Below are 16,644 nucleotides of genomic sequence, written 5' to 3'. Positions count from 1 at the left end.
CTCATTGTCCCTTCATTGTTGTTTGCCCACCGTTCAGTTGTAATGGTGACTAAAGAAGAGTACTATAGTGAGGATGGTGGTGTAAGGACTAATATCACTTACAGGCCCCTGCGGGCATTAGGTTTAGTAGATTAGATGACAAACGTTATGGAGTGGTGATGAAAACTTTGCCAACACAGTTCAGTAGATGTCAGGGAGGCTCAAACACTTAGAAGTTTGAAATTACTTGAACTGCTTCCTCCTGAAACTTTTATAATACCAAGTAATGCATCTCCAACAGCAAAAGCCACAGAGATGAAGAACAGCAGCAAAAATTAGAGTGGCCTGACCTGGTGTGTCAGATGGAGTGCAAGATGGCTCAAAGAAATTCAGGAAATGATGTGAAACTAAAGAGTCCGTGAAAGACAACTGGAAACTCTGTGTCTTACTACCTCACCTGCCAGTAAGTTTGGATTTTCTTTTGGGCATGTTTTGCAGGATAAGCACTGCAAACCAGATCTTCATTAGAAATCTGCCTGAAGAAAATACTTGCACTTCAATTCAGGACTGTCATTGACCAAGTGACTAAACATGTCATTGTTACCTGTGAGTGCAAATGGCAGCAGAAGAGGCAAATCAGTTTGGCTTTCTGTTCACCTATCTTGTCTGTGTTTGGAAATAGTCATTCAAGTCACAACATAGTCAAAACAGTCCCCTACTAGGTTTTCAGGTATTTTAGACTTTGTCGGTGTTGAATTCCCTGCAGAAGCCTTGCTGCATAACAAATGCTGTTCTCAGCCTGTGCTAAAACGTTGAGTTCATAAGATGGTTGATGTGCAAATTTTTGTCTACACACTTATTACCTAACCATGAACCAGAGTATCAGGGACATTAAATAGGGTATCTTTAGGAGGATTGTATTTTGGATGCTCCTGAGCTCTAGACCAAGTATCTTAGTCTTTGTCATTTCAGGGTATTTGGAGCAAATAGTGCAGCTTCTTGAGCAAAGGCATGTTATTGCTATCCTGAGAGAAGCCAGGTTCCAGTAGGATCCTGGGAGTCCTTTGGTGTTGACAGGACATTGTTGCAGGTAGCAACGTGGATCCTTTCAGCTTCCAGCCAAAGGGTAGGTGAGTGTGCCTTTATGTTCAGTGGGTAAAATCTGCTATACTTCCTTCTGGGGTAGGGTTATGGTATGGGTGAGGTGCCCTTCCCCAGTTTAGACTTGTTCTACCACCCCACGAGCTGATATTTCCAGCACTGTATTTCTTTTGAAGTCAGGGTGTCCAGGTTTACTCTTCTGTGGAAAAGAGAGGTGTCAGAAAATGGTGTTGCCACTGAAAGAATCTTTTTTGGAGCACAGACCAAGGCCTAGCACCTTTGTGATGTTTCAGGCAATCTTCTATAAACTGGTTCAGGCTCCATCATTGTCTGACCTGCTGTTGCCTGCTCTGGAGCTCTCTTTTCAGAAATGGAGGGGAGGGCAAAACATTGTGTGTGAAGGGCAGCCAAAGCTGATCTCCACAACTTTACTTTTGGTGAAGTCGTGGTCAGAAACTGACACAGAGTAAATGATTTGGCTTTCTACTGGATCTAATGGGTGCTTACTTCAGTGTCCACCCTTCTTGCTACATCCATATTTATTCCCTTAACATGCAGCAAATTAGTCAGAGGATGAGAGGGCTTCATTTGTAAAGAGCTGTAAGAAAGTAAACTAAACATTGCAATCACTGTGAAGAAAAACTCATCCTAATACAACACTTTTTCTATAGTAGGTAGGAACCAAAGAGCTGTCTCTTTTAAAAGAGGGGCTAAGCTTACATGTTTTACTAGGGAGCATTCTGTACAAATCTCAGCTCCAGGAAATAAAAGGCTGTGGTGAAAACTGAGTAGTGGGATGTGTTTTATAGTTGCCTGTAAAACAATACAGTTGGAAAAGTACATTCTGCCGATTCAAGGCACCTAGAGAGCTTTTTCATTTTAACAAGCATCAAGTTAGATACATCTTAACAGCATTAATAAACACTGTTTCAGGAAGCATTAATTAAAGTCTTCAGTCAGTGCAGTAACTCCTGGGGTAAGTACTCATTTAGATTTCTATTTAAACTCAGTATGTTGGCATCAAATAAATAGGTGCCAAAGTTTCTAATAAAGTATGTGCCTGTGTGACTGCTTAGGAAGGACAGTTCAGCAGCTTAAATCAACAGGTTATGCAGTTCTAATTAGATGCTATTGAAGTAGGCAGTGATTAAACAGGTACTGGATTGATGCCACCAAAATGTCAATGAAATAACTCATTAATGAATTTTTATTTAAGGTGTATTTCTGGCAACTTGTATCACTCCTTAAATGCCTAATTATAATCTTACTTGTTAGCTAACATCTAAGTACCTACTAAGCAATGTATAGAATCACTAAGAAGTAGCTGATAAAACGTCTTATGAAATCAGTTTTCAGCCAAAATGCACACAAAGCCATAGATGTAGAATGGAAGAGATGCAACTGTAGAGGCTGGAGCCTACTGTCTAGACAGCAGCTTCATGTAAAAGGGTGTGGAGGGAAGCAGGTGAAGGGAAGCGATGACTCCCTCTCTATGCAATACTTGTGAATGACTCCTATAGTCCTGGGACCAGCTGTGGGCTTCCCAGTGCAAGAACGACCTGACTGGACTGAGTCAAACAGGACCACCAAGTTGAGGAGGAGGTAGGAGTTCATGACATACACGGAGGGGTTAGAGGCGCTGGATCTGTGCAGCCTCAAGCACTGAGCTCTCCTGACAGATTAGCCCAGGAGATAGTGCACAATGTGTTTGTTGGGTTAAGTACCAGAAGGCTTTCTGGTTTTAAGGTGGACAGGGTGGCAGGTAATAGAATGGAGTTCCAACCTATCAAGGGATAGGAAAAAAAACAAAAGCAGTCTGTTCTGTCACAGTTTGCCACTTAGAGGGGAAGTTTTGTTCATTCTTAAGACCAGTAAGTATTAAGGGGACCAGTGAATTCTAGCTGATCATTACTTGTCCTCTCATTGTAGGTAGAGGTTTCATTCTGTTCTTGCAGAGCAGCCAGAAATGGCAGAATATATTCTCTGTTATGCTCTTTAAGATACTGTTTCTTTGGCTCAGCATCACCAGCGATACCTGTAGAACATGGCTTACAAAATATAGGAGTGTTTTGACTACTACTGGTAGGTCTATTAAGATTGAAGTTCTAAGGCCAGGCACAGTGGTTGCTCAACAGCTTATGCAGTCTTCAAAGCAGATGAGCCCAATGCTAGAATGTACAAATTTGAAAGCCTGCTTGTGTCACACATTGTCCCCATGACTTTCTATGTGCTGTTGCAGCATAGTAGGATTGTGGCTTGACTGGTGACACTTACAGGCAGTCAATCTCTGCTAGCAGAAGAGACAGCTGTATTGTTTGGATAGACAGGGAGCCCCAGGACAAGTTTCTCACTTGTAGGACTGGAATGAGAGATGAGAGACAGTTGCACTCAACTAGCAATCCTGCAAAATGCTTTAGTTTTGTGGCCAAGGGTACTAATATGAGGTAAAGTACCTGCTACTACAGTGATGTGGGCCACCTCTGGGCTGAAAAAGCCAGACCATGGCAGAAGGAGAGCTGTATGTTGTACAGAAGTCCTCAGTAGATGGTAGTGGGCAATCTAAACTTGAAGGGTTCTTGTAAGAGACCAAATGAGACAGGACCATGAACTGAATTTCAAGGTAGGTTTTAGTCAGAGAATGTGTGTTGTGGGGAAGCATCCTTCACCCACAGCTGTAGGAGTTTGCAGCCACCTGTAAGACTAGTGATTGTTGGGCTGGAAGCTTATATTCCTGTATCTGGGAACATAACATCTGGCTGATGCTGTAAACAAAAGCAGAAGATTAAGAATGAAATAAAGACTGTACTGGCAGAGGGTGATTACTGTGGAAGCAGCAACACCCAGGCTTTGGATGCAGCCTACAGACTAATGGTTTTGGAGACCACAGCTAAGGATGGAAGACCAAGGGTACCAAATAAACCCAGCTGGGAGGCTTGCAGAGCTGAAGACCATGGTTATTGGGTACAGAGTAGACAAGGTGGAGGGTATAAAAGTGCTGCTGTTGCAGATAATTCTTGGCCCAGCAAACTAGAAAATACTGTTACAACAAAGACTGTTCGTTAGTAAAGCTAAATGCAAAAGTGGTTATTATGTACATCGCTAGAAAGTGTTTATGGCATCCACAAGTGCAAACTGCTTTTCTGAGTCTGCTGAGCAGTGGACATGAGCAGGACATCTCCTGTCCTGCTAGGGCAGAAGAGGATCCCCTGGAAGGGATGTCCTTGATACTACACTCACCCTATAGAACAAGAGGTTGTGCCCATCGTGAATATGTTTACAGTGAGCATGTCTGCCAGCACACCTGGGTTCTGAAGGGGGCATTTGAAAGTGCAGTGTCTACACCCAAATGCAGCGGAGGAGGTGCAGCAGGAGGCACCTGTAGAGGATGTACAGCAATGGTTATAGTGCATCCAGGTGTTTGGAGCTAGGCAGTATGAAAGAGAATAAGATTTGTTAATTTAGGCCAGGTATCACTACAAGAATTAAATGTTTTAACCACTTACGTCAGCTGTTTGAACCTGGTGATTATGTTGAGCTCCATCTTGAACCTGTCAGCATGCACAACCCTTTACAGTCTCCCACTATTACTTTAAGCAGTATAAAAGCAGAGAGAATTTTAGACTGCATCAGTCTAAAATCTGACACTGCAGAGAGCTGAAAAAGTGCCTTGTAGCACTGCAAACATGGTGAAATCTCTGTTTCAGGAATACCATAGGAAAGGCATAGCTATAACACTGCCCTAAACTCCAGATAATCACAGCTGCAACTCTTCTCCCTCTCTTCCCTGCCCTCACTCAGGTCAAGGCTGCACCTATTCCCTAGCTTTTCCAGGTTTCCCATTCTCTGAACTAGGCAGGAAGTCACCCTTTTCTGTCCATTCAAGCCCAAACACATTGTACACAGTTATGGTAATTGGTTTCTCCCACTCTCTTCCTATGTAATCTTTCTTGTGGGCAGTTTATTCCACCTACGTTCCATTTTTCTCTTGTCCAATTGTGAGGACAGGTCTTCACACCGTCTGTGTTTAAAGGAGGATCTCACAGCAGTTTCTGGGCTGATCGAGTTCATTTCTGACTCCTTGCCCTGGTGTCACTTTGACGCCTATTTCCCTGGCTTTGAACAGGATGAACAAGCAACTGTGGCTAAGGAGGTATTTGGTCTCCTTGTTCTAATCCTATAGGAATTATAACTAAGTTCATGTATCAGTGTGCATGTATATACATATGCACACTTTATAGAGCATACACACACTTTATATACATGTATGCATCAGGTAACAAATCCTACAGTAACAGTCCTTTTATATATTAAAAGGAAAAATGTAAATCGCTCAAGTAGGACTGACTTCAGACTTGGTAGCACACTCTTAGGAGCAGTGGAGAAGGTGGAGAGCACTCTAACCCCTGTGTAAGAGGAGATTACCAGGTAGAATAAGAGTGGCTTTCTGCTAGCTGCCAAGCTAGGGAAAGCGATGCCATTCTGTTTATGCTGCAAAGGTTCAAAACTTAAAAAGTGTGAAAAACTTGAAAGTTCAAAGTGAAACATCATTCCTTGGCTGAGGCCATCCTCTCGGTTGCAAACCAGATGGTATTTCATGCAGAGTTACATGGCTTTGCTCAGCCCACAGCTCTTTCATTACAGTTTCCTTAACTTCCATCTAGAAAACATTTCAAGGTGTAATGTCCTAAATGATGGTGCAACTCAAATCCAACTTTGGATTACAGCATGGGCAAAACTGGCTGATGTTGAGATCTTATCTCTAAAGAAAAGCTGTGAGAACAGGTTGTTGTAGTGATGTAGACAGCTTTTCTAAAAACAACTAGCATCTCTTAGTCAGTTAGCTTGCAGCACACAGTCTCTAGATAAGTGTGATCAAAGTCCATATAGCAGGACCTATACAAGCCTGTTTTCCCAGAATCCACCATGGCTGTGTTGGTCACTGAATTATAGTTACATGTCTAAAACCTGTCTCTTGTTTCCATGCTCTTTAGTCACCAAAACACGTCATTTCAGCAGCAGTTTCCTCCCTGCTTCAAACTCGGGTGAGAAATTCCTCTTGGTTCTTGGTTGGCAAGCTGTTGTTTAATCATGTTTTACTTCCTCGAGTTATTCTGATACCCACTATCCAACTGTACTCCACTGGATGAGAGTATACAACATGGGGGCACTGAGTCATGGTTAAAAACCAGTGATCCACAGAGACTACATACTCATTGTGAAAATCATGGTTTTTAAAAAAGAGTAAATCTAATACAGATAAGAACTTTTACATTTCCTGTGTCACTCCTAACCACACCTGTAAGCTCTATATATAGGTGAAATGTTCTCACTTGATAGTGCTAGACAAGTTACAAGATAATGCTCAGCTAAGAGGGAGAATGCAAATCACCACCACCTAATTCAATCAAATACTCCAGTCTTTTAAGGAGTCAATTATAAACAATAATGAGCTACATTAAGGTCATGTTCCTTGACATTTAATACAACACTTGGGAGGAATTCAGATGCCTGTGTCCAAGATGGCAATAGAGAAGACATACTTCTCTGCTAACACTGTGCCTTGCTTAATTCAATCAGTATCTGATTTTCAATCTGCAACATGTCCTTAATGCAGGTATTTGAGCACCTTCACATGTGAAGAATCATCTTGTTTGTGTAGGTTCACTGCAATTCAGACAAAGCAGAGAAACATCTGGTTTTGCCCATGTCCTCTGAGGGGCCTCATCCAGCAGACGTATTGAAGAGTATGGCGTGTAACAGTCAAAAGTGAGTTAATTTAAAACATAAGTGCCTACTTCTAGCATAATAACCTGTTATTCAGCAATTGACTCCTTCAGGTGGATTCTAAACACTTTTTGCCTGAGGGGATTCAACTGTGCTATTCCCATATCCCAAAATAATATCCTTAATGCAAGAAGTTACTCCCTACCCTTCTTCCTAACACCATAGAACTATACAGCAGACAACCTGCTCTTCCAAGGGAGCGCATATGAGGGAAGCAGACTGCTGCTCAGTGATGAGGGGTTCTCACTGGGTAGAAGGGATTCCCAGCAGTGGGTTGAGCATAGTTTCCCCTCAGGAGAAAAGCAGTGCAATTAGATTATGCAGGGGTTTATTCTGCCAAGTACTCTATGTCAGCAGAATAACAAAACACAGTTAAAGCAAAGTAGTATTAAGGCAAAGGTAATGCTAACTTCTGTTGTATTAATGTTTTAAACTGCCCTTCATTTGATATTGCTCTTTAAAGAACTCCTTACGTTTATCTAGTATGCTTCTATGTTCTCCTCACTTCTTGGGCGTTACAAAACTGGTTTCACAATTCTTTTCAGCCCTGGCAATGATTAACCTGCAATGCTCATGTTGCAAGGCAGTATCACTGTGTCTGCTAGCAGATGCCATTGAGGGGGTGGAAAGGCAGAGGATGAGTTCATAAGGTACAATTGCTTTAAATACTTCCATTATGAGTGAAGTTTTCCTCTCCCAGTGCAGTGGTTTAACAGTGACAAAGAGGAGCAGGTCCATGTGATATATGTGCTAAGAAAACATATCTCTGTTCTTACCTCCATCTTTCAGAGAGGTTTGCAGTGCAGTTTTTTATAGTCAGTAACAGTAGTTTATGTCACCACTTCTGTAACTAATGAAACCAGCTCCAGCTGGCACATGTGCAGTCAGGAAAACCTACTATACATATTCTACAGGTCCATCTCTGAAGTTTGGGGATCTTTTCCACACCACAGTCTCTCAGCTGGAGTTACTATGTGAAACACTACATCAGGTTGGAACTAGATGATCATAAGGTCCTTTACAACCGTAACTGTTCTATGATTCTGTAAGTGGACAAGGAACAAAATCACCCTAGTGCTATAATAAGTTGAAATGCTGTCTTTTGAAAGAACAAGCCCCATGTGGATGGATCAATATTTAATGCTGAGGCCAAAGAAAACCAACTTTCTATTATTGTCTCAAAACCACTCTATCTATGGCTGCTTGCAGACATGTTGAATTGACATGCTAAAGAAGCTGAAGGACACCATACCTTTGTGCCTTTCACTTCCCAAATTAAACAAAACCAAACAAACCCAACAAATCATACCCTTGCATATTAATGGTTGCAGGAGCTTAACTGCCCAAGGAGGCACCAATGTCCAACCCACTGAGCCATGCAAGGTGAGCATGAGTCAACAATTGTTAGCAACTTCACAGAGCTGTAGCAGAGATTAAAGATTTAAAGATGCACTGCAGGCATTAGCTTCCCTTAAGAAGAAAACCTACCTAGAGAATGAATAGAAATACAAACAATAGTATGTAAAGTTCAGTGAGACAGACTGAGGAAACACTGTGTTTGTTCTGTGATATGCTGTTAGAGAAAGCACAGAAAGGGAAAGGATGGGAAACTTAATTCTGCAAGTGATGCTGAAAAGTGTAACAAGGATGAACAGAGTTAAGAGCTCTACAGACTTCAACAGCAGAGCTGTTATATGCACCATAACACAGGCTTGGCCTTTGTTCATAGAGGGAGATGGCTCTCATTCTATCACCAGAAAAGATGGGACCTGTTTCAATTAATCTTCCTTTAGTGTTTTCTATATGGCATGGCAAATCACAAGAGCTAGGCCTCATGATGTCCCCACACCGCACAATACTGACAAGGAGAGGAAAAAGTAGAAGAGAGGAAGCAGATGTTGAGGCTGAATGCAACAGATAACATACTAAGCTTTCTAGTTCCCTTCTATTCTTCTGTTTTGTTAAAAAGCAAATCCTGTTGTGCCTTGTTAATGTGGGCTAATGGTTGCATGTGTATGGGATCAGAAGAAACAGCTTGCAAAGGATCTCTGGAGGTTATTTAATGCAGCCTTCTACACTAAGGACAAACAGGGTAAACTAAGTTACTCATGATAAACTATCACCATGTAAACTAATGACAAGATAAATTGGCCTAACTGAGTCTGAGGATTTCTGCAAAGCTTAGTCATGAAAAGCTTTGTCAAACCAATAACACTTGTGAGTTTTGCTCTTACTACAGAAGCCACAGGAGTTTACTGAAAGATAGAATTCTATCATGCAAAGCCTGCCAACAGCACTGCTCTGCTAACAACTCATGTGAATTTAATGCAAAGAGCTTCAGTAAAGGCTAAGATAACTGGGGTTGTTCAGCCTGGAGAAGAGAAGCTGTGTGGATGCTGGAGAGGGACTCTTCATCAGGGACTGTAGCAATAGGACAAGGGGTGATGGGTTCAAACTGAAACAGGGGAAGCTCAGGATAGATACAAGGAAGAAGCTCTTCCCTGTGAGGGTGCTGAGGCGCTGGCACAGGGTGCCCAGAGAAGCTGTGGCTGCCCCATCCCTGGCAGTGTTCAAGGCCAGGTTGGACAGGGCTTGGAGAAACCTGCTCTAGTGGAAAGTGTCCCTGCCTGTGGCAGGGGGTTGGAACTGGGTCAGCTTCTTTCCAACCCAAAATAGGATGTGATTTCTATAATTATTTTGGGGGATGATATCCTATGATGCTTCATACTAGGATGGATTCAGCTTCCTAAATCACACCAGGAAAGGATTCCTGGAATCCCCAGACCCTCCAGAATGTTCTCTATCAATAATTTTGTTATTTAGAAAGAATGAGGAATCAAATGTGCTGCCATAAGCCATATTTCAGTATCAGTCCACCTTCATACCAGTACGTGCTCTTCTGTCAGCATGCTCTGATCCTGGAAGACTCTAGCCAACTTCTTTTATTCCAGGTGAGGTCATACAGGTTTCCCAGAGCTGCTGCTGGACATTGCATATCCACAAAACAGTGATTACACCACTATGGTCTTGTTCAGCATGACTTGCACGGACAACGCAACGTGCAATGACAAATTTCATCAGGTTTTCATAGGCTTCTATTTCCATGTGCTCTGAATGCAAAACAGATACACACTCTGACACTTTGCTTCAGGCATGTCCTAATGATCACAGTAGATATGAAGAGTTACTGCAGCATCTCTGCAGAAATGCCCTAGGCATTTGGGCAACAGAAACTCTCTGGCTCTCAGAGTCAATTGTGATGTGCTCACCTGAGCACTGTGTTCTAGATGACAGTGATAACAGACTGTAAGGAATCAGGTGATGGCAGGTTTGTGATGCCCCTCTCCTCTTGTTGGGGAGAGAGAAGTGGTTAACAAACTTAGTTTGTTAGTAGTCACTTAGTATGACTTGGCATGGTGTGTAGGACTCTGGGGAAACTCCTTTGTACCCAGGAAATAAAAAGCACAGTGTAGCTGGCTTGTGTTTTGGTGTCAGTATGAGACAGAACTATTGTAAGAGTCAGGAAGAGATGGCAAAGGTCAGACAGGGAAGGTGTCAAAATCAACTTGGGTTACACTGAGCCTTTTGTGGAGTCACTGCTTCCCAAGATCAATGTTCACTTCCTACAGTCCTGATCCTCAGATGTATTTATGGCTGCATGATAGTGCCTTTATGTTTGATCCAGTTTACAAACATTTCCTCCCAATACTTATTATCACAATCACTGTCACCCACAGCCTTTGTTAGAAAATCTAAACGGCTGAGGGAAAAAGTGTCAGAGCTAATCCTCATGGTTACAACAGTAGTTACACCATGGTTTGAATGGGGAAGCCCATACCAAGATGCCAAAATGTTACCATACCTCTATCCCTATCCCTTTCTGGCTGTCCTACCACCTCCACATCTGCCACTTCACTGCCACCTTTGCTGGCCAGAATCACCTTCCCCACCACCTTCTTTGAAAGGACAGACTGTAGTGTTAGGCAGACATCTTTCATTCCAATGAGATATGGGACACACAAGCCCATCAGAGTCCCCTTCTAAAAGGCATAGGTACAAACTGACATGAATAGAGCCTTTCTGCTCTGCTATCACTTCACTGGGAAGGTAGATTAGCAGGAGACAAGAAAAAGGCCCTTGGCTTCCATGTCTGTTTTCTCTACTTTTGGAATTGAGATGCTATACAACCTCCTGTGTGAAGGAAGGTACCCAAGAGTTATAGCTCATCACTAGTGCTACATCATTAATATTTTATTTGATACACTACCCCTCCATTGATTCACTGAATCTGCTTTACTTCAGTCAGAGCTGATTCCAGCCTCAGTCACAGGGCCTTCAGCTGTCCTCTGTAACTCATGGCTGCCATATAGGAGAGCAGATTTCAGGGAACCATCTTCATCACCTAAACCACTGTGGACTTTCTCCTCCACTTGTGCAAAAGGTGATCCACAAAGCTCCTGTCTGGACCTTCTAAAAAGGCCCTGGGGGTGCTGATTGACAGAGCTGAACATGAGCAGCTTGTGCCCAGGCAGCCAGGAAGCCACCAGCATCCTGGCCTGTACCAGCACCAGTGTGGCTATCAGGGCTAGAGCAGTGATTGTGCCCCTGTGCTGGGCACTGGTGAGGCTGCACTTCAAATCCTGTGTTCAGCTCTGGGCTCCTCACTACAAGAGAGACATTGAGGTGCTGAAGGGGGGACAGAGAAGGGCAATGGAGCTGGTGCAGGGCCTGGAGCACAAGTGTGATGGGGAACGACTGAGGGACCTGGGGGGTTCAGTGTGGAGAAGAGAAGGCTCAGGGGGACCTGATCGCTGCCTACAACTGCCTGACAGGAGGTTGTAGTGAGGTGGGGTCGGTCTCTGCTCCCAAGGAACAAGGGACAGGACAAGAGGAAACGGCCTCAAGCTGCCCCAGGGCAGGTTTAGATGGAGCTGAGGAACAATTCCTTCCCCAGAGGGTGCTCAGGCATTGGAACAGGCTGCCCAGGGCAGGGCTGCAGTCACCGACCCTGCAAGTGTTCACACAGCGTGGAGACGAGGCCTCAGTGCCATGGGTTAGTGGTGGCCTTGGAGTGCTGGGAACGGTTGGACTGGATGAACTTGAAGGTCTTTCCCAACCCGGTTGGTTCCATGACTCTGGACGCTGCCATCCCTCCAGAGAGCCGGCGGATCGGGCCCTAGAGCGCAGCTGCTTTCCTTTGGAAGCGGCGTGCATGTAAATCACAACGAGTCACCGCGCTCCCTCCTCCCTCCCTCCTTTCCTCCTCCCGCTCCTCCCGGGGGCGGGGGGCGGTGGCTCCCGCAGCGTGAGGAACTAACCGTGCCTCACGTGAGGGCGGTAGCAGCGCCCGCTCTGCCCGGGGCCGCGCCATGCCGACCAGCTTCACCGTGGTGCCGGTGGAGGCGCAGGGCCCCGCCGAGAACCATGGGCAGCGCCAGCAGGAGGAGGAGGACGAAGACAGGGACCGCGGCTCCGGTGAGGGGGGAGCGGGCGGAGAGGGCAGAGTCCGGCGCCCGCGGTGTGCGGAGCTCGCCGCTCTTTGTTTCGGCCCGCAGGAGGAAGTGCTCCGGGGCGGCTCCGGCCGGGCGAGCGGAGCAGCCCCGCGGCGCCGTGAGGCGGAGCGGAGCGGGGGGAACGGGCGGCTCTGCGGGAGAGCCGTGGAGCCCTTTGGGTTGGGATCCTGGAGGATCACCAAGTTAGGCTCTTGTAAAAGCCGAGTCCTGCTGGGGCTCGCTGGAGAGGGGTTGGGAGCCAAGGTTCTACCCCACGGACTGTGGGTTACAGCACAGTCTTACCTGGCTTGTCCCGGGTGTTTGCCCAGCCATGTGCGTTTGTGGCGGGGTCCCGGGCTAAGGAGGTATTCGCTACCTGTTGGAAGCCTCCCCTCCTGCTAGGCCCGTGTCTTGGGGGGCAGAACCGAGACTGAGGGTACCGCGGGTGAGGGTCTGCCCCGGGCAGCGTGTTCCGCAGCCGGGTGAGTGCTTGTGGACGAGCGCTGTTGGGGAAACGAGGGATTTTTCCCACTGGGATGATAAGGGGCTGCTTTTCCTTTGGCTCAGAAGCTCTTAACGCTTCCCGTTTCTGAAGCGCGTTGCAGCGGCAATACCAAGTATGGTGCTTGAATTACTGCTAGTACTGTGAGTTGGAACTTGCGCGTCTTGGACGCTGAGTTACAGTCAGTACTCGTTTTTAATGTTCTGGGGTTTGGTTTATTATTTTTTAGATATTAAGTGATCACGTCAAAATATGGGCTTTTGGTTAAAGGCTGATAGTTGCTTATAGTGACAGCTTCTCCTTTTTGTGGTATGCATTACAGATGAATCTAATAGCATGTGATGTGGATGTGAAGAAATCATAGAATCCCAGACTGGTTTGGGTTGGAAAAGACCTTAAAGATCATCCAGTTCCAACCCCCTGCCACAGGCAGGGACACCTTCCACTAGAGCAGATTTCTCCAAGCCCTGTCCAACCTGGCCTTGAACGCTGCCAGGGATGGGGCAGCCACAGCTTCTCTGGGCACCCTGTGCCAGCACCCTCACAGGGAAGAACTTCTTCCTTATATCTAACCTGAACTTCCCATTTCAGTTTGAACCCATCACCCCTTGTCCTATCGCTGCAGCCCTTGATGAGGAGTCCCTCTCCAGCATCCTTGTAGCCCCCTTCAGATTCTGTAAGGCTGAAAACAGATCTTTGGCAAACTTAATATGTCTGTGCTATTTTAATTTCTTTTGGGGTACAGATCATTTAGGCGTAAATTACCACACTGACAAAGTTCGGTGTTTTTCTTCCACAGCTTTCTCCCCTAACCCCCTAATTACCCATAGAGATATATGCTACATGTAGTTGCATTTCCTCTGATGTATTCAAGCAATGAGCAAGTGGTGTAATAGCTGCCACTTCTTCCCCCCCCCCCAAATGGAATAGGAAAACCAAAATGGTATAAACTGCAGCAACAGTTTATACTGTTTTGTTTTATGTACTAGATGTTTGACAGCAGTATAGTATTAATCTGTTCGGGCAGTTTTCGTTATGGAGCTAACCAGAAGGTTATGAAGCAGTGTCTGAAAATACTGAATATGCATACAGGCAAGCTGTTAGACCATGTATGCATCCAAAGCATATTGAAGGCTTGGAACATCTGGAAGCTTATGAGGGCAAGGGAAGAGTTGACCTGGCACCCTTGTAATGGCTTATTTCTGACCTTTAGGGTTGTGATGAAAATCAATAGCAATTCTCCATGCAATTAAGTAGAATTGATGTGGACTAGCAGTTATATTTGAAAAATGAGTTTAAATTATTTACTGTTCTGGATCTGTATCCATTGAGCAGATGAATTTATGTCTGACTTTTGTTAATGTGCCTGTAAAGTAGGCAGTAGAGAGGAAAACGCTGAAAAGAGAAGGCATTGACTTGTAAACAAGATACAGTCAGACTTCATTAAGAGATTAATTGCTACACTTGGATACAGAGGTTTGGGAAGGGAACAGCATACTTCAGGTTGCCTTGGGTATTATATGAGTGTTTGTGGTATGTAAACCTGTAATGCATAAAATTGTTAGGTTAATGCTGTGTAATCAAATAATGCTCCTGGACTAACTCTTCTGAAAACCTTAAAGAAATCTAAAACACAAGTACAGTTCAAAGTGTTGTAGTTAAGCCCATCTAAAAGCTGCTTGGAGGAGGCTTCAGCCTTGAGAAAAAGACTGAGGAGTAAAACATCTCCTTCCCTGCCCTCTCCCACATCCCCCGGCTTTCCTTGTTATTTTCCTCCACTTGACCTTGGTGCTTATCAAGACGCTTCACTGGGTGGGTTCGATGCCCTAAACTGGCAAACTGAACTCCTCTGTTTTGGAGTTGAGATGTGAGTTGTGTCAGGGTGGGAGGAGGGTGAAGCAGAGGTGGAAGTAAAAGAAGAGGGAGAATAGGACCTTCTTCTTTGGCTCACCCTTAGCTCAGCATATAAATCTGTTCCAAGTTTTCAGGAATCTAAAATTCTGTTTTTGATTGAATTGTCTGGCTTAAAAAGCAAATATAATTTCCTTGACTGCAGGAGTACCTTGCTTAAAAAGAAAATCAAGCCAACAAACCCCCAAAAAACAAAAAGGCCCCCCTCAAACCCACAACACTGTTTTTTTCTGGAGGAGAGCAGGGTGTATGCGGTTTATATTGCTAGTAGAGTAGCTCTGGTATCTTACTAGCAATGCACTTACTATTCTGTGCATTTACCCCCTTATATTCATTCCTACCTGATACTCATTTATGTGATATTGGAGTAAGCTGGGATGTTCTTGCTCTATACTCTTCACTCCTTCATAATCATCTGAAATTCTATAGCCTTGTGTTTTCTGGTTTGTGACACCCTCACGTGTGTGAAGGAAGGAAAGATTTGGGCGAGTGGCTGTTTGACAGTGTTACAGCACTATCCAGAGCAGTTCTTGGAAAAGAGTAGGGAGGCAGAGTGGAAATTAATGCTTGGATTGAACAATACAGTTGAGGGTCAGAGCTGGCTGACTCTGCACATAAGCAGAAAGTGCACAAAGCAGCAGAAAGAATATGTGTCTTGTGGTGTATTAGAAGCACATTAAAAAGGAAGGGTAGTCAGAAAACAGTAACTAATGGAAGAAGAAAAGGAAACAGAAGTCTCTTGTAGTCATTAAAGGATGAAGTTTTATGAGAAATCCTGGCTTTGATTTGTGCTTGGTTTTATTTTGTTCACGTGTATCAGTAATGACTGTCTGTTAGACCTGTCAAAACTTTGTGGAATTGACTAAATACCTATTTCAGATCCTCAGATACAAAGAATATAATGACAAACCTGGTCATCTACCAGTAAGTCATTTTATAAGTAAGAAAGCATTAATGCCGTGACTTCTTGTAAAATGCCAATGCCTGGAAAACCAGAAAGAGTTGATGCAGGTAGATGTAGATATATATATATAGAGAGAGATATATATATATACATATATACACAGTGAAGGGAAGACAGGCTAATCTCACTGAGATGTCTGGTGTATTTTCAGTCTATCTGTGCTCAAACACAGAACCAGTCTGTAGTTCAGATTTTACTGCACAGTAAAAATACAGTTTTACATGTTCCCCTTCACCCTGTTGCAGTTTGTCCTGTTTCCTGTACCCTGAAATATGAGAACTGATGTTTTCACTGTTAATCTCCACAGGTTAATTGTCCCTCTCTGCCCTGTTTGTGTGCATAGCCAGTTGTGTGCAAAGCGTTTCTGAAGGCTCAGGTCTAGGGATATGCCCGGAAGCATGGCTTGGGAAATGTGACACCGGCTTCCACATGCTATCCCAGGCTCCAATGAACTGTGGGCTAGAAAAAGATGAGCCTTCTATGAAACCGCATTAGTTTCTCATTCTTTGGTGAATTTAGGTTTTTAGATCTACTTTTGTTTCTGTTCTAAATGCACTCAGTGAATTTTTCTTCTGTTCTCTTAGTCGGGAATCAATGTGTATTTTTGGCAGCTGGGAGACTGTGGCAGGAAGATCTGCTGCTCAAAGGCAAATTACCTCTTGTTTGTTTGTTTTCTGATCCAGTCATCAGATTAAAGGCATCAAATTACACTAATATTGGTCAGGTCTCTCCAGATCACTCAAAATTTTTATAAATTTCATTCCATCTTAATCCTACACCTTTTTTTCCAAACTGAAGACTCTTATTTAGTCATTCTTTAGATAGAACCACAGAATGGTTTGGTTTGGATTGGAAGGGACCTTAAAGCTCATCCAGTTCCAACCCCCTGCCATGCGCAGGAACATCTCACA

At 44.2% G+C, this 16,644-nt stretch overlaps 1 protein-coding gene across 1 annotated transcript in view; it reads left to right on the top strand.

Annotated features, from left to right (window-relative positions):
* The first annotated feature begins 12,144 nt into the window (after positions 1 to 12,144).
* LOC134167071 (solute carrier family 12 member 7-like) overlaps positions 12,145 to 16,644 on the top strand; it is a 56,383-nt gene continuing 51,883 nt past the window's right edge. The window contains exon 1 of the mRNA XM_062625317.1: positions 12,145 to 12,339. Within this exon, the coding sequence (XP_062481301.1) occupies positions 12,234 to 12,339 (106 nt within the window). The 5' untranslated portion in view covers positions 12,145 to 12,233. The remainder of the gene's footprint in view (positions 12,340 to 16,644) is intronic.

This window comes from Pezoporus occidentalis, unplaced genomic scaffold (genome assembly GCF_034315485.1).
Source record: "Pezoporus occidentalis ecotype Australia unplaced genomic scaffold, CSIRO_AGI_Poc_V1 ctg28, whole genome shotgun sequence".
In the NCBI taxonomy this organism is placed as follows: domain Eukaryota; kingdom Metazoa; phylum Chordata; class Aves; order Psittaciformes; family Psittacidae; genus Pezoporus; species Pezoporus occidentalis.
Note: the sequence above shows the minus strand (reverse complement) of the source record. Positions and strands in the feature narration are given on the sequence as shown.